General features: G+C 40.5%; 1 protein-coding gene across 5 annotated transcripts in view; it reads right to left on the reverse strand.

The window, feature by feature from the left end:
* RAD54B (RAD54 homolog B) overlaps positions 1–15,691 on the reverse strand; it is a 126,719-nt gene extending 111,028 nt beyond the window's left edge. For 2 of the 5 annotated variants that reach the window (XM_063668986.1, XM_054498680.2), the window contains exons 1-2: positions 15,536–15,659; positions 7,933–8,083 (exon numbers count right to left, since the gene is read on the reverse strand). In XM_063668986.1, the coding sequence (XP_063525056.1) occupies positions 7,933–8,067 (135 nt within the window). In that variant the 5' untranslated portion in view covers positions 8,068–8,083; positions 15,536–15,659. Of the gene's footprint in view, positions 1–7,932; positions 8,084–15,535 lie in introns of all 5 variants that reach the window. The other 3 variants (XM_054498679.2, XM_054498683.1, XM_054498678.2) reach the window with 2 other exon arrangements.
* Positions 15,692–21,623: the final 5,932 nt, after the last annotated feature.

The raw sequence follows: 21,623 nt of genomic DNA on the forward strand, positions 1-21,623 counted from the left end.
AAAGTGCTAAGATTACAGGGGTGAGCCACTGTAACCGGCCTTAAAAAGCTCTTATATTTTAGAGACATATTCTAAAAATTTACAAATGAAAACATATTCCTGAAATTTGCATCAAAAATAAGAAGGGAGGGACTCGAGCTGGAGTGGAAAAGTAAAGATGAAACAAGAGGCCAGGCGCAGTGGCTCACGCCTATAATCCCAGCACTTTGGGAGGCCAAGGCAGGCGGATCACTTGAGGTCGGGAGTTCAAGACCAGCCTGGACAACATGGTGAAACCCCATCTCTACTGAAAAAACAAAAAACACGGTGGTGCACGCCTGTAATTCCAGCTGCTCGGGAGGCTGAGGCAGGAGAATCACTTGAACCCAGAAGGCAGAGGTTGCAGTGAACCAAGAACGCACCAGTGTACTCCAGGCTGGGTGACAGAACAAGACCCTGTCTCAAAAAAATAAAAAATTAGGCCGGGCGCAGTGGCTCACGCCTGTAATCCCAGCACCTTGGGAGGCCGAGGCAGGCAGATCACAAGGTCAGGAGATCGAGACCAACCTGGCTAACACGGTGAAACCCAATCCCTACCAAAAATACAAAAAAATAAGCTGGGCGTGGTGGTGGGTGCCTGTAGTCCCAGCTACTCTGGAGGCTGAGGCAGGAGAATGGTGTGAACCCGGAGGCGGAGCTTGCAGTGAGCCGAGATTGCGCCACTGCACTCCAGCCTGGGCAACAGAGCGAGACTCGGTCTCAAAAAAAAAAGGATGAAACAAGATCAGTCACGGCCAGGCATAGTGGCTCACACCTGTAATCCCAGCACTTTGGGAGGCCAAAGCAAGCAGATTCCTTGAGCTCAGGAGTTTGAGACCAGCCTGGGCAACATAGTGAAACTCAGTCTCTACAAAAAATACAAAAATTAGCCAGGCACGGTGGGGTGTTCCGGTAGTCCCAGCTACTTCGAACGCTGGGGTGGGAGGATGGCTTGAGGCCAGGAGGCCAAGGTTGCAGCAAGCCGAGATCACACCACTGTACTCCAGCCTGGGCAAAAGAGCCAGACCCTGCCTCAAAAAATAAAAATAATAAAAAGATCAGTCATACATTTTCAATTGTTGAAGTTAGGTAATATGGACAAGGAAGTTCATTATGTGCTATTTTCTCTTTTTTTTGTATATGTATGGGTTTTCTATTGCTGCTCTCTCAAATTACCAGAAATTTGGTGGCATAGAACAACACAAATTTATCATTTTATAGTTTCATAAGTTAGAACTCAGACTTAGGTCTTACTGTGTTAAAATCAAAAAGTTAGCACCAGGGCTGCCGTTCCCTTCTGGATGCTCCAGGAGAGAATATATTTCCTTGTCTTTTCAAAATTCTAGAAGCCACCCAAATTCTTTGCCTTAGCCCTCTTCCTCCATATTCAAAGTCAGCTATGTTACATCTCTCTGCCCCTGCTTCCCTAATCACCATCTCTTTCTCTGATCCTCTTCCCTCTCTCTCTTCCACTTCTAAGGACACTTATGATTATATTGGGCCCACTCAGATTATCCAGGGTAACCTCCCCATCTCAAGGTCCTTAACATTAATCACGTCAGCAAAGTCTCTTCTGCCATGTAAGGTAACACAGATTCCAGTGATTAGGACATGAACATGTTTAAAGGGCCATTATTTCTGTCTACCACAGTAGTACATGGTTGAATTTTTTTTAAATAGAAACTCACAATAATAGGCAAAGTTGTCATGTTATTATAAATACTCATCTTTTTTTTTTTTTTTGAGATGGAGTTTTGCTCTTGTTGCCCAGGCTGGAGTGCAATGGCACAATCTCAGCTCACTGCAACCTCCGCCTCCCAGGTTCAAGCAATTCTCCTGCCTCAGCCTCCCGAGTAGCTGAGATTACAGGCATGCACCACCATGCCCGGCTAATTTTGTATTTTTAGTAGAGACGGGGTTTCTCCATGTTGAGGCTGGTCTCGAACTCCTGACCTCAGGTGATCCGCCTGCCTCAGCCTCCCAAAGTGCTGGGATTACAGGCATGAGCCACCGCGCCCGGCCATAAATAGTCATCTTAATAAATTTCATGGTTAGTAAATAAACTTTCCAAAAAAAACCTGAAAATTTTTTTTTTATTTTTTATATCTGATCAGATTTTAAAGTAAGTCAACTAATGAAGGTCACAAATTTTCTTTTTTGCAACATTTTATTTTCATATAATTTCAAATTCATGGAAACATTCCAAAAATAGTATTCCTATATACCTTTACCCATATTAACCATTGGTTTACATTTTCTTCCATTTCCCTCTCCCCCTTTGCTCTTTCTGTGTATGTGTGTACACACACACGTGAGAGTAAACTGCAGACACTATGCTCCTTCGCCTCTAAATACTTCAAGGTGTGTTTCCAAAGACTCTCTTCCATAATCACAGCAAAATTATCAAAACTGATCATTTAACACTGGTATAATACCCGTATCTAATCCACAGTCTATATTCAAATTTGGTCAGTTATCCCAATAACGTCTGTTATAGATTTTTCCCCAAATCAGGATCCAATCCTAGATCACACATTACTTCTAGTCAGTACGTTCCTTTAGTTTCCTTTAATCTCTAACTTTATTCATCATTTCTGGTCTTGAAATTTCAAAATTTCAAAATAAGGCCAGTTATTTTGCTGAATATCCCTCAATCTGGATTTGTCTGATGTTTCCCTATGATTAGTTTCAGATTGTGAATCTGGGGCAAGAACACAACAGTTCATCATATTAGGAGGCACATAATATCGGTTTGTTCCATTACTAGAGGTATTAACTTTGATCACTGATTAAGGTGGTGTCTGCCAAAGTATTTTTCCCTTTGTAATTTTTTTAAGTATGTTGTGAGGAGATACTTGAGTATATTCAAATATCCTGTTTCCTCACTGAACATTTACCCACTAGTTTTGGCATCCATTGAGACTCTCTAACACCATCATTACTTCTATTTCTATGCTTTAGCATTCCATTGTGAGGAAGAGTTTAATCTTCATTTATTTATTTATTCATTTATTTACATATATTAGTATGGATTCTGACTCCTGTATTATTCAATGGGTTATAATCCATTAGTATATTTCTTTTGATGTTCAATTTGTCCCAGATTTTGTATTTATCAGACCAATCAAGTAAAAACCACGAAGTCACCAAAGCAATACTTTCTCACTATAGGTTAATTCAATCTAAGATAAGAAATAATTTAAAAACAAAAAGTTAAGAATGTAACAGACAAAGTAAAAAGATGGCAGAGTTGACTGCTAAGCCTAATACTTTTAGGCTTCTCATGTTACCTTGCTTAAAATTGCTGCATAACTTCAAAAATGCCCACTTCAGTTTTAAAAAGTAAAATAAGTATTTAATTTATTTATAGAATTAAAAGAAAAAAATAGTAAATCAGTGTTTTTGCCTAGAATTAGTCCTTAGACACTACATCAAAAAACAAATCTTGGCCAGGCGTGGTGGCTCACGCCTGTAATCCCAACACTTTGGGACACCAAGGCAGGCGGATAACCTGAGATCAGGAGTTCATGACCAGCTGGCCAACATGGTGAAACCCCAACTCTACCGAAAATACAAAAATTAGCTAGGCGTGGCAGCAGGCGCCTTTAGTCCCAGCTACTCCAGAGGCTAAGACAGGAGAATCGCTTGAACCCAGGAGGCAGGGGTTGCAGTGAGCCAGGATCGTGCCACTGTACTCCAGCCTGGGTGACAGAGCAAGACTCCATCTCAAAAATAAATAAATAATAAATAAATAAATATTGGCTGGGCACAGAGGCTCACTCTAGCCTGGGCGACAGAGCGAGACTTCACCTTAAAAAAAAAAAAAAAAAAGACAGTTCTCCAAAGAGATATACAAATGGGTAATAAGCACACATAAAAGTGCTCCATATCAGCTATCAGAGAAATGCAAAGCAAAACCACAATGAAGTACTACTTCACCCACTAGTATGGCCATAATCAAAAAGATAATAAGTGTTGGTAGGGATATGGAAAAATTAAAACCTTCACACATTGATGGTAAGAATGAAAATGGTGCAGTCAGCTTGGAAAAGAGTCTGTCAGTTCATTAAGAGGTTAAACATAGAATTATCATATGATCCAGCAATTCTACTCCTAGGAACACACTCAAGAGAAATGAAAACATGGCCAAGTATGGTGGCTCACGTCTGTAATTCCAACACTTTGGGATGCTGAGGAGAGGACTGCTTGAGCTCAGGACTTAGAGACCAGCCTGGGCAATATAGGCAGACCCCATCTCTATAAAAAATTTAAAAATTAGCCAGGTATGATGGCACACGCCTGTGGTCCCAGCTACTTAGGAGACGGAGGTAGGAGGATCACTTGAGCCTAGTAGGTGGAGGCTGCAGTGAGCCATGATGGTGCCATCATCAAGACCCTATCTCAAAAAAAAAAAAAAAAAAAGAAAGAAAGAAAGAAAAAGAGAGAAATGAAAACACATATCCACACAAAAATTTGTACACAAACGTTCATGAGTATTACTCATAATTGCTAAAAAGTGGAAACAACCCAAATGACCACTAACTAATGAATAGATAAATAAAATGTGGTATATTAAAACAACAGATTATTCAGTGTGGTAGGCAGAATAATGGCTCCCAAAGATGTCCACACCCTAATCCCCAGCATCTGTGAATGTATTGTTATGTGGTAAAAAGGACTTTGCAGATGTGATTAAGGACCAGGACCTTGAAATGGAGAGATGATCCTGGATTACCCAGGTGGGCCTAACCTAAACAAATGAGTTCTAGCTGCAGAAAACCAAAGAGAAGGAAACGTGAGAACTCAAACGTGCTTCCCTGGCTGTGAAGACAGAAGAAGGGGGTCATGAGCCAAGGAATGTGGTGACCTGTAGAAGCTGGAAAAAGCCAGGGAACAGATTTCCCCTAAAATCTCCAGAAATGAATGTAGCCTTGCCAACACCTTGATCTTAGATCTGTGTTGAACTTTTGACCTACAGAACTATAAGATAATTCATTTGTGTTGTTTTAAGCCATTAGATTTGTGGTAATTTGTTTCAGCAGCAAGAGAAAACTGGTATTTCGGCAATAAGAAATAAATTACAGATAAAAAAGTTTCTTTTTGGTGTCATGAAAATGTTCTAAAATTGATTGTGGAGATGGCTGCACAATTCTGTGAATATACTAAAAACCACTGAGTTGTAGTAAGTAGACTGTATGGTATTTAAATTATATCTGTATTAGTCTGTTTGCATTGCTATAAAGGAATACCTGAGACTGGGTAATTTATAAAGAAAAGAGGTTTATTTTGGCTCACAGTTCTGCAGGCTGTATAGGAAGCATGGTGCCAGCTTCTGTTTCTGATGAGGGCCTCCAGAAGCTCATAATCAGGGCAGAAGGTAAAGGGTGAACCTGCGTCTCAATCGTAAGAGGAAGAGCAAAAGAGGGAGGGGGGAGATGCCGCACTCTTTTTAAACAACCAGATATCACGTGGACTCAGAGCGAAAACTCACTCATTACCATGAAAACAGCACCAAGCCATTCATGAAGGATCCATCCCTCATGACCGAAATATCTCCCATTAGGCCAACCTCAAACACTGGAGGTCACGTTTCAACATGAGATTCTGAAGGTACAAATATCCAAACTCTATCAATATCTAAATAAAGCTGTATTTTAAAAAGGAAAGAAAGAAAGAAACCTTATTAAGAAAACAAAAGCCTATGTTTTCTCCTTACAGTGTGACAGAATTTTTACATTGGTAAGTGCTAAACAATCTACTTGGGAAAGAAATATAGGATAAAACAAACAAATACAGACCAAAAAAAGCAGAGTCAAAAATTAGAAGGTTTTTTCAGCAAAAAAAGACACCATTAAAAACCAGGCAAAAACCTTAAATAGACATTTTTCCAAAGATATACAAATGGCCAATAAGTACGTGAAAAGATGCTCAGCATCACTAGTCATTAAGGAAATACAAATCAGAACCACAGTGAAATACCACTTCACAACTACTGAGATGCCAATAATAAAAAATTTGTTTAAATGGAAAATAACAAGTGTTCCTGAGGATGTAGATACTACAACCATCACACATTCCTGGTGAAGACGTAAAATGGTACAGCTATGAAAAACAGTTTGATGGTTCCTCAGAAAGCTAAACACAGAATTACCATATTACCCAGCAAATCCATTTCTAGTTATAACCCAAAAGAACTAAAACAGGAACACAAACAGAAACTTGGATGCCAATGTTCACAGCAGCATTATTCACCATAGCAAAAAGGTGGAAACTGCCCAAGCATGCAACAAATAGATGAATGGATGGATAAACATAATGTGGTAAAACCATATAATGATTACTCAACCATACAAAAAAATTAAGTTCTGATACACGCTACAACATGGATGAACCTTGAAAACATTATGCTAAGGGAAATAAGCCAGACACAAGAGGACAAATATTGTGTGATTCCACTTCCATGAGGTACCTAGGGCAGTCAGATTTATAGAGACAAAAAGTAGAATAGTGGTTATCAGGAGCTGAATGGAGAGAATGGGGAGTTAATGTTTAATGGGTTCAGAGTTTCTGTTTGGGGTAATGAAAAAGTTTTGGAAACAGATTGTGGTGATGGTTGCACAACAGTGTGAAAGTCATTAATGCCACTTAATTGTACACTTAAAAATGGTAACGTGGCAAATTTTATGTTACATATGCTTAACCACAATAAAAAAGAAGAGGTAAAAAATTAATAGACTTTAATCCCTATAACATAAAAGGATCAGGGAATTGCAGAGTAGTAGGTAGTGTGAATTCTCCATTTTATATGCCTTCTTTATACTTTATATACCTTTCATATATACTAACGCCTTTGATCTTAGACCTAAGACCAAAACAATCCTTTTTCTTAATAGTAAATAAGACACATTAAGACTGCTTCCAGTATTCACTTTTTTTTTTGGAGGGGGGACGGAGTCTTGCTCTGTCACCCAGGCTGGAGTGCAGTGGCATGATCTCAGCTCACTATAACCTCCACCTCCCAGGTTCCAGCAATTCTCCTGCCTCAGCCTCTGGAGTAGCTGGGATTATAGGCACACGCCACCATGCCTGGCTAGTTTTTGTATTTTTAGCAGAGACAGAGTTTCACCATGTTAACCAGGCTGGTCTCGAACTCCTGACCTCAGGTGATCTGCCCGTCTCGGCCTCCCAAAGTGCTGGGATTACAGGCGTGAGCCACCGCACCCAGCCAGTATTCACTTTTTATAGATAAAAGTGAGAAGAAATGTTTGGAATAGTGATACAAATCATTATGTATTTTTTCCTCTTTAAATGACCTTAAAAAAGTTTTCACTTATTTATGTGGTAACTTTAAAAAGAACATTGATTAGAATCTCCACCCCTTCCCTCAAAGAGGTACTTACTTACCATTACCAAAAGTTTATTTTATAGACTCAAGTACATGTTATTCCATTGATTGATTGAATGAGACAGGGTCTTGCTGTGTTGCCCAGGCTGGAGTGCAGTGGCACAATCACAGCTCACTGCAGCTTCGTCCTCCCAGGTTCAAGTGATCCTCCCACCTCAGCCTCCCAAGTGGCTGATACTCCAGGTGCACACCACCACACCCCGCTAAATTTTTATATTTGTAGAGACGGGGTCTCACTATGTTACCCAGGCAGGTCTGGACGTCCTTAGCTCAAGTGATCCTCCTGCCTCTGCCTCCCAAGGTGCTGGGATTATAGGCATGAGCCACTGTGCCCAGCCTGTTATTCCTTTTAAAAAAAATTATGTAATCTTCATTTCCAAGGTTTTTAGAAGATGTTTTCAGAGATACTGATAATTCCTACAGGCAGAAAATACTGTTAACTCTTTAAATGGCATTTTCTTAAACATACATGCTTCTCTATATTATCTATGAGTCCTTTTTTGCCTTACCTCAAATAATTTTATATCTGGATTCAGTTTTGTAATCTCTTCATTCAGACCTGGATTACATCTTCCTGGAGGTATAAATTTTGGTTTTTTGAAGGAATTCCCCTGCAACTGACTTGGTGCTGCAGATCGTCTCATATTCAGCAGTGGTGACCTGAAAAATACCCAAAACAGTAACTATCCATGAATCTAATTACAATCACCCCCAAATATGAAAATAGCTCAAAACTACAAGTGAGATGGAGCAGGAGCCCGTCTTAGGGACCTGCCTGGTGCCCCAAGCATAGAAACAAAGGAAAATCTTCAGTTCCTTCAAAGGAAATTCCAGGCACTTAGCTAGCCCTGAGAAGTATACCAGCAATATGATTAGCAAGAAGGTAATAGCTTAAAATAATGGTGAGGGAAGTCAGAGTGACAAAACGTTTGGTTCCCTCTAGAAACTAAAGGTAACATCTTAACATATGTCCTTGAGTTGTTTTTCAGAAATCCAGACCCCCACCAAATGGAAAATACTATCTGCTGGCACACAGACCTCAGATTAGGGGAAACAGGACTGAACTCTAACTGCTATTCTTTGTTCTAAATTTCTTCTTCAGAGGCCTGGAGGAAGTCATACCCACAGGCCAGAGCTCAACATTCCTTTCTGCTGACCCCAAGTTTTTAGACAAAGCCTCACTTCCTTAACCAATCCCAAATCAGAGAATCTTTTAATACATCTATGACTCGTAAGCCCCCACTTCAAGATGTCTCACCTTTTTAGGCCAAATCAATGATGAATTGATTTATGATTTTGCCTGTAACCTCTGCCTCCCCATCTTTAAAAATAGTTACATGTAAGCCACCACAGAGTTTGGGTCTTAACCATTAGCTGCCCATTTTTCCTCGCTTGGCACCCTGCAATAAATGCCTCACTTTCTCTTGCTGCAAATCCCAATGTCTGTGGACAGCTTTGCTGTGCCAGGCAGGCCGTCTCAAGTTTGGTTTGGTAATACAACCACGACATATGTAAAAAAGTAAAAGGGGCCGGCATGGTGGTTCATGCCTGTAATCCCTGTACTTTGAGAGGATGAGGCAGGAGGATCCCTTGAACCTAGGAGCTTCGTCTCTATTAAAAATTAAAATTAAAAGAAAAAAAAAGGCCGAGCGCGGTGGCTCACGCCTGTAATCCCAGCACTTTGGGAGGCCGAGGCGGGCGGATCACGAGGTCAGGAGATCCAGACCATCCTGGCTAACACAGTGAAACCGCATCTCTACTAAAAAAAAATACCAAAAATTAGCCGGGCGTGGTGGCGGGCGCTTGTGGTCCCAGCTACTCGGGAAGCTGAGGCAGGAGAATGGCGTGAACCCAGGAGGCGGAGCTTGCAGTGAGCTCAGATCACGCCACTGCACTCCAGCTTGGGCGACTGCGAGACTCCGTCTCAAAAAAAAAAAAAAAAAAGATAAGAAGAGCTTGGTGGTGCATGCCTGTAGTCTCAGCTACTCAGGAGGCTGAGGTGAGGGGGATCCCTTGAGGTCAGGAGTTCAAAACCAGTCTGGGCAACATAGCAGCAAGACTTCAACTGAAAAAACAAAAACAAAACATAAGAGAATAAGCCTGAGAAAACAAGCTCAGGCTGGGCAAAGTGGCCCACATCTGTAATCCCAGCACTTTGGGAGGCCAAAGTGGGAGGATCGCTTGAGCCCAAGAGAGCCCATCTCGTTTTTTTTTTTTTTTTAAAAAAAAGAAAATAAGTTCAATAGCTAGTAAGATTTTATTTTTCATCAAGGGCTATTGAAAAGAATTTAAGATTTAAATTGAACAGTGATATGGTTCGGCTGTGACCCCACCCAATCTCACCTTGAATTGTAATAATCCCCATGTCAAGGGCAGGGCCTATTCTCGTGGTAGTGAATAAGTCTCACGAGATCCGATGGTTTTATAAATGGGAGTTCCCCTGCACAAACTCTCTTGCCTGCTCCTATGTAAGCCGTGGCTTGCTTCTCCTTTGCCTTCCACCATAATTGTGAGGCCTCCCCAGCCATGTGGAACTGTGAGTCCATTAAACCTCTTTCCTTTATAAATTACCCAGTCTTGAGTATGTCTTTATTAGCAGTGTGAGAACAGACTAATACAAATGGTGTAAATTTAAGTATATGTCAATTTTGATAATACTATAAGCATGATATCTTCTTTAAAGCAATTTAAATAAAAATTTCAAAATGTAAGGAAATACAATTCACATACAAATATCAAACATGTTGCCTTTTTTCTATTCCACTAATCCATAAACCACATGAGGGTAGCAATCTCATGCTTGTTTTCTCCACCACTAATGACTATAATGTGTCTGGCAACAGTGACAGATACATTACCATCACTAAGAAATATTTTGAATGAATGAAATCTGGCAATTTAAAAGGTATTTTTATAATTCATCTTGTTTTTACTATCCTATTTCATTTGAAAACAGTGGAATTTTTTAAAATATAAATCAAGAGACCAGAACCAGGTTTCCCAACTTTCGCTCAATCTTATTTCCACTAGGACTGGACAGGGGAACAGATGGAAAACAAGGACATTACATACATACATCATGTTTCTGCAATGGATAGTAGCAAGCATTCCAATTCAAAGCAACCCACAAAACACTATTTAACATAAGCCATCAGCAAGGATGAACATGACTACCAACGTTATCTGTTTCACCCAGAAATTCCAATTCTGGCAATTTAACCTAAGGAACTATCAGAGATAATACTAAGTAACTACGTATAAGAATAATCAGCTGGGCAGGACACAGTGGCTCGCACGCATGTAATCCCAGCACTTCAGGAGGCCGAGGCAGGTGGATCACCTGAGGTCGGAAGTTTGAAACCAGCCAGGCCAACGTGGCGAAACCCCATCTCTACTAAAAATATAAAAATTTGAGGCCAGGTGCAGTGGCTCACACCTGTAATCCCAGCACTTTGGGACGCCAAGATGAGTGGATCACCTGAGGTCAGGAGTTCAAGACCAGCCTGACCAACATGGAGAAACCCTGTGTCTATTAAAAATACAAAATTAGCCGGGTGTGGTGGCGCATGCCTGTAATCCCAGCTACTCAGGAGGCTGAGGCAGGAGAATCACTTGAACCCGGGAGGCAGAGGCTGTGGTGAGCCGAGATAGCGCCATTGCACTCTAGCCTGGGCAACAAGAGCGAAACTTCGTCTAAAAAAAAAAAAAAATTAGCCAAGTGTGGTGGTACACGCCTGTAATCCCAGCTACTCAAGAGGCTGAGGCATAAGAATCGCTTGAACCCGGGAGGCAGCGGTTGCAGTAAGCCGAGATCGCACCACTGCACTCCAGCCTGGGTGACAGAGCAAGAGTCTGTCTCAAAGAAAACAAAGAAAAAAAAAGAAAGAATAATGATGCTAGTATCAATTACAGTAGGGGGAAAAAGGGAAACAAATGTCCAAAATGAAGTACAAGATAAATTATGGTACACCCACACAACAGAACACAGTCTCTTCATATACCACCAAAATCGAGTCAGTACTATTCCCCAAGCTAGCCATGTTCTCTTTTTCTCTAGGCTTTGAACAAACTTTCCCTTATATAATGTTGGGAATGCTTTTTCCCACTTTTCTTTGCCTAATTAATTCTACCTTATCCTCTAGGAGTCTTAACCATGAGCCCTCTTCATCTCCTCCCAAAGACTGGACCGGAGGACCTTCCTGTATATGCACTACCCAAGCACTTTTCACACTGCAATGAAATTTGCATTCCCCCTGAGCTATTAACTCAGGCATGAAATCTTATGTACAATTCATCACTATATCGCCAGTACCAAATACACAGAAGGAGTTCAGTATTTGTTATGTGAATGATACCATTAATGGGTGGCGGGGGGGGGGGGAGTAATACTTAAAAAAAATGTTTAATGATATGAGAAATATGTTTTCATAAATCAAAGGAAAAATGGCCACAAAACATGTCCAGCCTCATTCTAATTTTTAAAAAGGAAAAGAGAAAGAAAAACGATAATGTGTGTATGTGCATTTAAAAGACTAGAAAGCAAAGGAGCATGAGAGAACTTGCTTGAGGTGATAGAAATAATCTATATAAAATTGTAGTATGGTTACAGGAGTATATATACATTTGTATATGGAAACATCAAAATGTACACATCTAACTGCACACTGTAAATTATACTGCTATAAAGTAGATATAATATACATGTTATATATTAAAATACACAATCTTTTTTTAAAAACTAGAAAAATACATGCCACAACATTAACCCTAATTATTTCTAGATCTGGTTAGAATACCAGTAATTTTTATTCTATTCTGAGTTATTTTCTGTATATTTCAAATTTTTTACAATGAAAATGTTACCTTTGTAATAGGGAAAAGTATCATTAATTAGATTTTTTAAATTACCATATTTCATCAAATCTAAAATGCCATCAATTGTAAGATATACTCTTGATTGTTAGTCCATATAAAAGAAATTTTTAAAGTAAATAAAAATTTTAAAAATAAAAACTTTTTAAATTGTAAGATGTACCATTTTATGTATCCAAGAAAAAAAGTGTAGCCAATTAAACCATGATACACTATCATTGATGGTTAGACATTTCCCAATTTCATCAATGTTAAAATGATGAAACATGTAAATACTTGAAATATAACCAGCCTTTACATAGTTTGAGGAATGAATAGGAGAGATCACTCTCTTCTGTTTCTTATTCAAGGACAAAATAGATCTCTATTAATACAATCTTTAATCTTAAAGCAAATTATGAAACAGATGGCTTTTGACTGCTTTAGAAGAAGTATTTACCAATACCAGAAGTCAATACAAATTCTGGCCAAACAAGTCATGCCAAAATAACTTCATTAAGCTAATTTCCTTTTTATAATGGGTAAGCAGAATACTACAGGCCTCTAAATATATAATTGACACAAGTTTGAAATTGATTAACGGTAACTGTCACAAGACGACATGGATGTTAGGCCTTGCATTTAGACTCACTTACTTAATGGTCAAATGAAATAGAACAATAGAAGCTGAAATTTAAAACTAAAGATTTTAGTGACTATAGCTCAACTGAAATAAGATAATGAGCCTTCTTAAACTAATAAATTCTAGATAGCATTAATAAAAATATGATGTCCACATCATGAAATGTAATGAGTTCTGTTCTCTACATTAGTCAGACTCCCCTTTAATACTGTGAAAATTCTGACACTTTTTTAAAAGGAACCCTTAAAAAATACAGTAGTTAGAAACATCAACAGTAGAAATGAATGAAACCAGAGTGTAGTTCAGATTCTGCTATTTCAGGGATGCTTAACTTTGGGGAAGCTATTTAACTCTCTAGACACCAATTTTCTCATTTATAAAATAAAGAATGAACTAGATGCTAAAATTTCTTTCAACACTAAATGCAAAGAATTACTACCCTAAACCCTTCTACATCTAATACATGATTTCTGATTTTTTCAACCCTCCTATTTATTTTGTAAACTAATAAAAATGATAATGCAAGCATACAAGCATCAGCACAGAGCAGTGGTTAAGAAAACAGACTGACTCTGGAGCCAGCCAGCCTGCCTGCCTGCCTAGAATCCTAACTCTGCTATTTACATATGACCTTGGGCATCCATCACGCCATTTAATTTGTTGATACATTTCAAAGTAAAATGCAGAAATCAGTACATTTCCCCCCAGAAGACCATTGCACCCTTATAGCTTTTTAAACTGGTTCTGTATGTTCATATTGTCCTGTCCATAATAAATAAATTAATTAATTAGTGCTGTCTGAGCCCTTTTCCCAGGTCCTAGAAATAAAGCCATCTGGTAGCCCTGATGTGATGCTACAACTTCTATAACACCTATTAGCTTCAGTCCTTCCAAGTAAAATGGTAAGGCCAAGCTGACAACTGCAATACACCAGATAGCCACAAGTACTTGGCACTACACTGTGGCAAATAACAACACAACTTTGAAAGCAAATGCCTGAATATAAATGTGGACTGACACTTCCTAATGGTCTTGCACAGTTTACTTTGGCTCCATGTGTCTCAGTTTCCTCATCTTTAAGAGGGGGTACCATAATCATACTTACACACCGGACTGTTGGGAGGATTAAATGAAATATGTAAAGCACTTAGAACAAAACTTGACACATAGTAAGCACTCAATGTTATCTGTAATATTACTATCTATAATTAGTGTTATTGGAGAGTAGAAATGATGAAGGTCCTGTGAAGGAGATAGATAAGGGGTAGTTCAACATACAGGACAACGACCAGAATCTTTGGGTTTGTCTGGGCTTTAAAGAGAGGTATGTGCAACCATCAAACGTCTAGGATGCAAGAATGTAAGTAAACCTACTCTACCAAGAACCAGCAACAGTCTCTCCCTGCTGTTGCTGTTTTTCGACTTCCAACTACATTAGGTAGTAATTATTTCACTTCATGCCTTAAATTGCTCCTTTGAGACTCCGGCTATATAGATGGTTCCTAATTTAGGACGGTGTCACTTAGAATTCTTCGACTTTTAAGAAAGCCATAAGCATTCAGTAGAAACTGTACAAGTAACCACACAACCATCTGTGTTCATGATTTTGCCCAACTGTAGATTAAGGTAAGTGTTCTGAGCATGTTTAAGGTAGGCTAGCGCAGCCATAAAAAGGAATGAAATCATTTCCTTTGCAGCAACATGGGTGCAGCTGGAGGCTATTATCCAAAGCGAATTAAAGCAGAAACAGAAAATCAAATATTGCATGCTCTCACTTATAAATGGGAGCTCAACATTGGGCATTCATGAACATAAAGATGGCAACAATAGATAGTGGAGACAACTAGAAGGGGGAGGAAAGGAGGAGCAAGAGTTCAAAAACTATTGGGTAACATGCTCACGACCTGGGTGACAGGATCAATCGTATCCAAACCTCAGCACCACGTAATATACCGATGCAACAAACCTGCACATGTACCCCCAAATCTAAAATAAACAGCTGAAAATATTTTTTTTGATAACAAAAGTAGGCCAGGCCAAGCTTTAATACTCAGTAGGTTAGCTGTTTTAAATCCATTTTCGACTTGGGATATTTTCAACCCCGTAGTAAGTCGAGAAGCATCTGTACCTACCTAGAAAATCTTCCATAAGGTAATTGATTAGAAGGTTTTAAGGAAATACGAGAAAAACCTGACCAGTGAAGAGGTAAAAGCCCCTAAAGAAGGCGTACCGACATTCTCCAGGACGCCCGCGGAGCCTTCTTCACCCCCTGGCCCTGGGGAAGGAGATTCCCAGTGCAGGAGTGAGGGAGAGACCCAAACGCCACAGGAGCCTGCGCGAAGCGACCGCAGGGGCGGCCCCAGGGGCCACTGCCCAGAACCATCCCTCGCACACAAACGCACACCCCCAAACCCCCACCGCCCGCCCTTCGCTCCAAGCCCCCCGGTGCCAGCAGCCAGGGCGTCCCTGGCACTTCAGACCAAAGGTGCAGGCCCGCAGGAGGCCACTTCGGTCGCTCCTGCCGCCTTCCCTCCCTCCTCCCTCGTTGGCCTGCTCCGGCGCCACTCCCTGCTTTGTCCCGCACGAGCCTACAGGCTGTCGCAGCCTCCCGAGCTTACCCCTGCAGGACGCACCGGCGAAAATTTGACAGAAACCACTGGCCCTGCAAAGAAGCCCTTCTTGTAACCAGCGATCCCCTCGCCACCGGAGAAGCTCAAGGATCCCGCCTCGGCGAAGCCAATCGCCGACTAGCCCGCCGCGCGTGCGCACTACCTAGCCTCCGCACTGCCCTGTCCTGCCCTACTCTAATTGGACGACCCTACTGCATCACTGCGCATGTATCTTTGCGTTTGCCTTTAAATGCTTCCAAGTTTGATTCAAGTTTACGGTTCAATTAAAAAAAATACTGGTTTAGTGCCTACTTTCAGACACTGTGTAGATGCCGAGGCTACAGACCTCACCATCTGCTTGGATAAGTAATAAATACGGTATGATTCGGTGTGTGCGATAATAGAAATGCGTGCATCGCAGAAGTATACGATATCCTATTGGTTATTCATTCATCCGAAAAAATATTGACTTAGCGGTGCCTGCAGGATAATTTTCAAACTCTTTGTTAGGTTCTGGGAATATAGAAATTAATACGTGATTATTAGGCTCTCAGAAAAGGGGAGCCGCCTCCGGACTTGGAAAAGCATTAAAGCATGTTAAGTAGGAAAGTTACATCATTCAATGAGTATTTACTGAGCACCTTCTAAGTGCTAGGTGGTAACACAGTCAACTATCCCTGAAAAATGGTATTAGAAAGGCTAATCTGAAAGGAGAGAGAATGGCTAAAGGTTGTTTATTGAGTTTTATCGAGCAGTTTGACAAAAAGTAAAAGCTAAAAAATATCAAGGGTGAAATGAAGATGTGAAACAATGGGAACTCTTGGGCTGCTGGTAGGAGTGTAAATAGGTACAGCCATTTAAAAGAGTAATTTGAGGCTGAGAGCGGTGGCTCGTGCCTGTAATCCCAGTACTTTGGGAGGCCGAGGCGGGCGGATCACTTGAGGTCAGGAGTTCGAAACCAGCCTGGCCAACATGGTGAAACCCGGTCTCTACTAAAAATACAAAAATTAGCTGGTTTTGGTGGAGCGGACTAAGGCAAGAGAATCGCTTGAACCTGGGAGGTGGAGGCTGCAATGAATCGAGATGGTGCCACTGCACTCCAGCCTGGGCAGCAGAGAGAGACCCTGTTTCAAAAAAAAAAAAAAAAGAGTAATGTGTTTAAGGAGCTTTTATCCTGGAGACTTTTTCCAGTCATAAAGAGCATCTCATAGGTTGAGTTGTGCTTTTGGCAGCTCCTGGAGCCAGGGTTACAAGAATTTGAAATGGGGACCTGCCAAGGTTGGGCACCTTAGTAAACTGCACCCCCCTCTTCTTTGGACTGGGATGCATAAAGAGTAAGGGTAACCAGAAAACAAGCTAGCTTCATAGTGTCTGCAGCCTACCTTAATATCATCTGGGGAGTTCAGAAAATCTAAAACAGATTGGCTAAAGGTGGCCTGGGACATTCCTCTTGCAGATTTGCATCTGGTTTGCTCCTTCACTTCAGATCATTACTCACGTATCAACTTGTCAAAGGGCTTTATCTGACAGTCCATTGCTCTCTTGTCTCATCTTCTATCTCCCTTACCCTACTTTATAGATTTTCATCACACTTTCCATTCCCTAACATATACTTATTTGTTTATTGTTTTTCTATTACTCTCAGAATATAAGCTACATGAGGGCAGGATCTTTGCTTTATTCTCTGCTGTACCCATGTGTTTAGAATAGTACTAGTCTTTTTTGTTTTGTGTTGTTTTTTGAGACGGAGTCTCACTCTGTCACCCAACTGGAGTGCAGTGGCGTGATCTTGGCTCACTGCAACCTCTGCCTCCTGGGTTAAAGCAATTCTTTTGCCTCAGCCTCCCGAGCAGCTGGGACTACAGGCATGTGCCAGCATGCCTGGCTAATTTTTTGTATTTTTGGTAGAGACAGGGTTCCACCATATTGGCCAGGCTGGCCTCGAATTCCTGACCTCGTGATCCGCCCACCTCAGCCTCCCAAAGTGCTGGGATTACAGGCATGAGCTACTGTGCCCAGCCAGAACAGTACTAGTCTTACAGACTGCACTCAATAAATATTTGTTGATATTTATTTGGAGGCCAAGACAGGAGGATCACTTGAGGCCAGGAGTTTGAGACAAGACCAGCCTGGGCAACACAGTGAAACACTGTCTCTTAAGAAAAGAAAAGAAAGAAAGCTGGAAGAAGTGTACACATGAACACTCTGTTCTGTTTTTGCAAGTGTTCTGTAAGTCAAACATTAGTTCAAGTAAAAAGTTTAAAAAGGCCAGGCGTGGTGGCTCACGCCTGTAATCCCAGCACTTTGGGAGGCCAAGGCAGACGGATCACTTGAGGTCAGGAGTTCAAGACTAGCCTGGTGAACATGGTGAAACCCTGTCTCTACTAAAAATATAAAAATTAGTTGAGCATGGTGGTGAGTGCCTGTAATCCTAGCTACTGGGGAGGCTGAGGCAGAAGAATTGCTTGAACCCAGGAGGTGGAGGTTGCAATGAGCCAAGATCGCACCATTGCACTCCAGCCTGGGCAACAGAGCAAGACTCCATCGCAAAAAAAAAAAAAAAAAAAAGTTTAAAAAACAAGATTTTCATTATTCAACAAATACTAAACATGAAGTACCTGGTAATGCAAAGGACACTATAATGTGTAGTTCAAAAGTACTTTTCTGCAGAAGTGTATAGTCTGATTTTGGATTATCTCTAAAGGAAACTAATAAAATGCAATTTAGGCCTGGATGTGGTGGCTCATGCCTGTAATGCCAGCACTTTGGGAGGCTGAGTGGGGAGAATCGCTTGAGTCTAGGAGTCCAATACCAGCCTGGGCAACATGAATGAAACCCTGTCTCAAAAGAAAAAAATCAAAGTCTTTGTCCAATTATGTGGATACATATATCTTTGGAAATGAATATATTGGTATATACCAATATATTGGTATTTGTTTCATTTCCTTCTTTAATCATTAAATGCCAAGTATATCACCCCTAAATATTTTTATAAGGACATTATACTATGCCTTGGGGTTAACAGTAACAAATATTGGAGGTAAAAGTCTCTGTAACCATAATGTTGAATTAACACATTAATTGGTTATTACTTATTGGTAATGTTAGTTAATTGGTTAAGCAGCATCAACATTACAGCTGGGGTGGGAGGAGTGGAGAGGAGAAAAATAATTTGGACACCTCCTTTTAGTCTGATTACCCTTCTTTTTAGTTGCGATCCCACTTGTCTCCTACCCACTACACTTGATCAATTCTGGACTGTTATTTTTAACTTTAACTCTATAATAAATATCCATAATACATTTCTCTTTTGATTCATATTCACCTCCCCACCACACACATTCCTACTTCTATTTTATGTTTCAGAATATGAGAAAATAACACCCCACTAGTGATTTGTTCATATCACACAGAAGTTAATAAATGGCAAAGGCAGGATTAGTACCTAGCTCTATTCATTACTAATTTCTTACTTTTTCATCAAAATAAGATTCAGAGGGAAAATTATTGAACAGTTTTTTAAAGTTTCACATGCTAGCTGGGTATGCTTGTGCATGCCTGTAATCCCAGCTACTTGGTAGGCTGAGGCAGTAGGATACCTTGAGTTCAAGACCAGCCTGAGCAACATAGTGAGACTTCGCTTCAATAAAAACAAAATTAATCAGTTTCACGTGGTTATAGAGCAGTTTTGTATAATATTTATTTTATATGACTTGGGCTTTCAGGTGAATTATTTTTGATTCCTTATTTAGCTTAAAGAGAACAGTGATTCCAGAGGACTCTAACTTGTTCTGGAAGAGCCAAGTGAAATGTTTCATCAGAGTAAGTAGCAATTCCACCATTCCAGGACTACCAGAACATCTAAAAGCATCCCTCCTAGAGGAAACAACGGAAAGCAGCATCTAAAAGCATCCCTCCTAGAGGAAACAACGGAAAGCAGCATCTAAAAGCATCCCTCCTAGAGGAAACAACTGAAAGCAGCTGCAGACTTAAAGAGGACCAAAGCTTTACCAAAATATGCCTAAAGTATCTCTTAGCAAACCAAGAGACCTTCAGTGGGGAATACTACACAGTTTGTCAACTCAAATAATTTGTCAAGATTTATCAACTTGAAAAAAAGTTTAAGAATGTTTAACTAATATTTTAGTTTTGTCTATTGCTTTAAAATAAAAGTCATGTAATTCAGCATTTTTTTTCTAAATGAATACCTCAAAACCTTATTCCATTTTAAACTCAAGAATATGTGGCTGGGCGCAGTGGCTCCCAGCACTTTGGGAGGCCGAGGAAGGTGGATCACCTGAGCTCAGGAGTTCGAGACCAGCCTGGCCAACATGGTGAAACTTCATCCCTACTAAAAATACAAAAATTAGCCAGGCACGGTGGCGGGCACCTGTAATCCCAGCTACTCAGGAGGCTGAGACAGGATAATTGCTTGAACCCAGGAGGCAGAGGTTGCAGTGAGCTGTGATTGCGCCACTGCACTCCAGCCTGGTGACAGAACATCTCAGATTTGAAAGTAGACATAAGAACTTAAAACACAATAATCAGAAATGGAATTTCAAAGAAGTCTGTAGTCAAAAGTGTGGAAGCACAAGAAACATAACTAGACTCTGCAGATAACAGTCTAAGGCCACACATTCAAAGTCAATCATTATATGTAAACAGTTGAGGAGCGGATGGCTTTGATACACATAGTTTTTAGCAATCTCTCTTCAGTTCAAATTGAAAAAGTACCCATCGCCTATACTTTCATTTCTCAATCATGCCAACAAATAGTATTACGGATTCTGCTTACTTTACCTTCAAATTCTCATTCCAATAAAATTGCCATCACAAAAGTTATAAAATCTTCCAAATTGCCAAATCTAGTTGTCGTTTCATCTTCACCTTCACCTTCTGTGATCTATTTGGAGCCTGTGGCACTACTTACCACATCTGGAAACCTCCAGACGTTTGAGCTTCAATTCTGCTGTTCCAAAATGCTACCTACATTTTCCTCATTCTGCTCCCAAGCACCTGCCCCTCTCTTCTCCCATTAGAAAGTTCTTTCAGAACAGTAACTGCTTTATTGAGTTTTATGCCATCATGGCCTAATATAATTCTAGCAGTATTACAGTATCTGACAAATATCTGTTCTATGTGATCCCTTTGTCTCCATTACCACTATCCTATCTGAGGACATTACTTTCATTTAGGTCACTGTATCCAAACCTGGCTAATTATTAGAATCTCCTGAGAAGTTTTTTAAAAAGAGATGTGTAGGCCCCCAAAACTTGCATTTTTAAAGACCTCCCCAGATGATTCCTAAATTTGAAAACCGTTGAACTGTAATCCCAGCACTTTGGGAGGCTGAGGCGGGCGGATCACAAGGTCAAGAGATCGAGACCATCCTGGCAAACATGGTGCAACCCCATCTCTATTAAAAATACAAAAATTAACCGGGCATGTTGGCAGGCACCTGTAGTCCCAGCTACTTGGGAGACTGAGGCAGGAGACTCGCTTGAACCCAGAAGGCAGAGGTTGCAGGGAGCCGAGATTGCGCCGCTGCATTCCAGCCTGGCAACAGAGCGAGACTCCGTCTCAACAACAATAACAAAAAAAAAAAAGAAAAGAAAAAAAAAACATTGATATAGATCAGTGGTTCTCAAACCTTAGGGTGCATCAAACTTTAACAGAATTGTTTGCAGGATTTGTTAAAGCACACACACATTGCCAACCCCTCCCCTCTTGGGCCTGGGGTCATGTTTAAGAATATTCATTAATTCTTTTTTTTTTTTTTTGAGACAAAATCTCCCTATATTGCCCAGGCTCAAGTGCAGTGTCGCGTGATCATGGCTTGCTGCAGCCTCGACCTCCTGAGTTCAAGGGCTCTGCTTGCCTCAGCCTCTCCAGTAGCTGGGACTACAGGCACATGCCACCACACCTGATTAATTTTTCAATATATATTTTGTAAAGACAGGATCTTGCTATGTTGCCCAGGCTGGAGGAATATGCATTTCTAACACATCTCCAGCTGATGCTGAGCTGCTGGTCTAGGGATTGCTCTTTGAGAATTGCTCATACAGAACTTTGCTGTAACTTCTTTTTCTTTTCTTTG

Source organism: Pongo pygmaeus, chromosome 7 (assembly GCF_028885625.2).
Source record: "Pongo pygmaeus isolate AG05252 chromosome 7, NHGRI_mPonPyg2-v2.0_pri, whole genome shotgun sequence".
Lineage (NCBI taxonomy): Eukaryota > Metazoa > Chordata > Mammalia > Primates > Hominidae > Pongo > Pongo pygmaeus.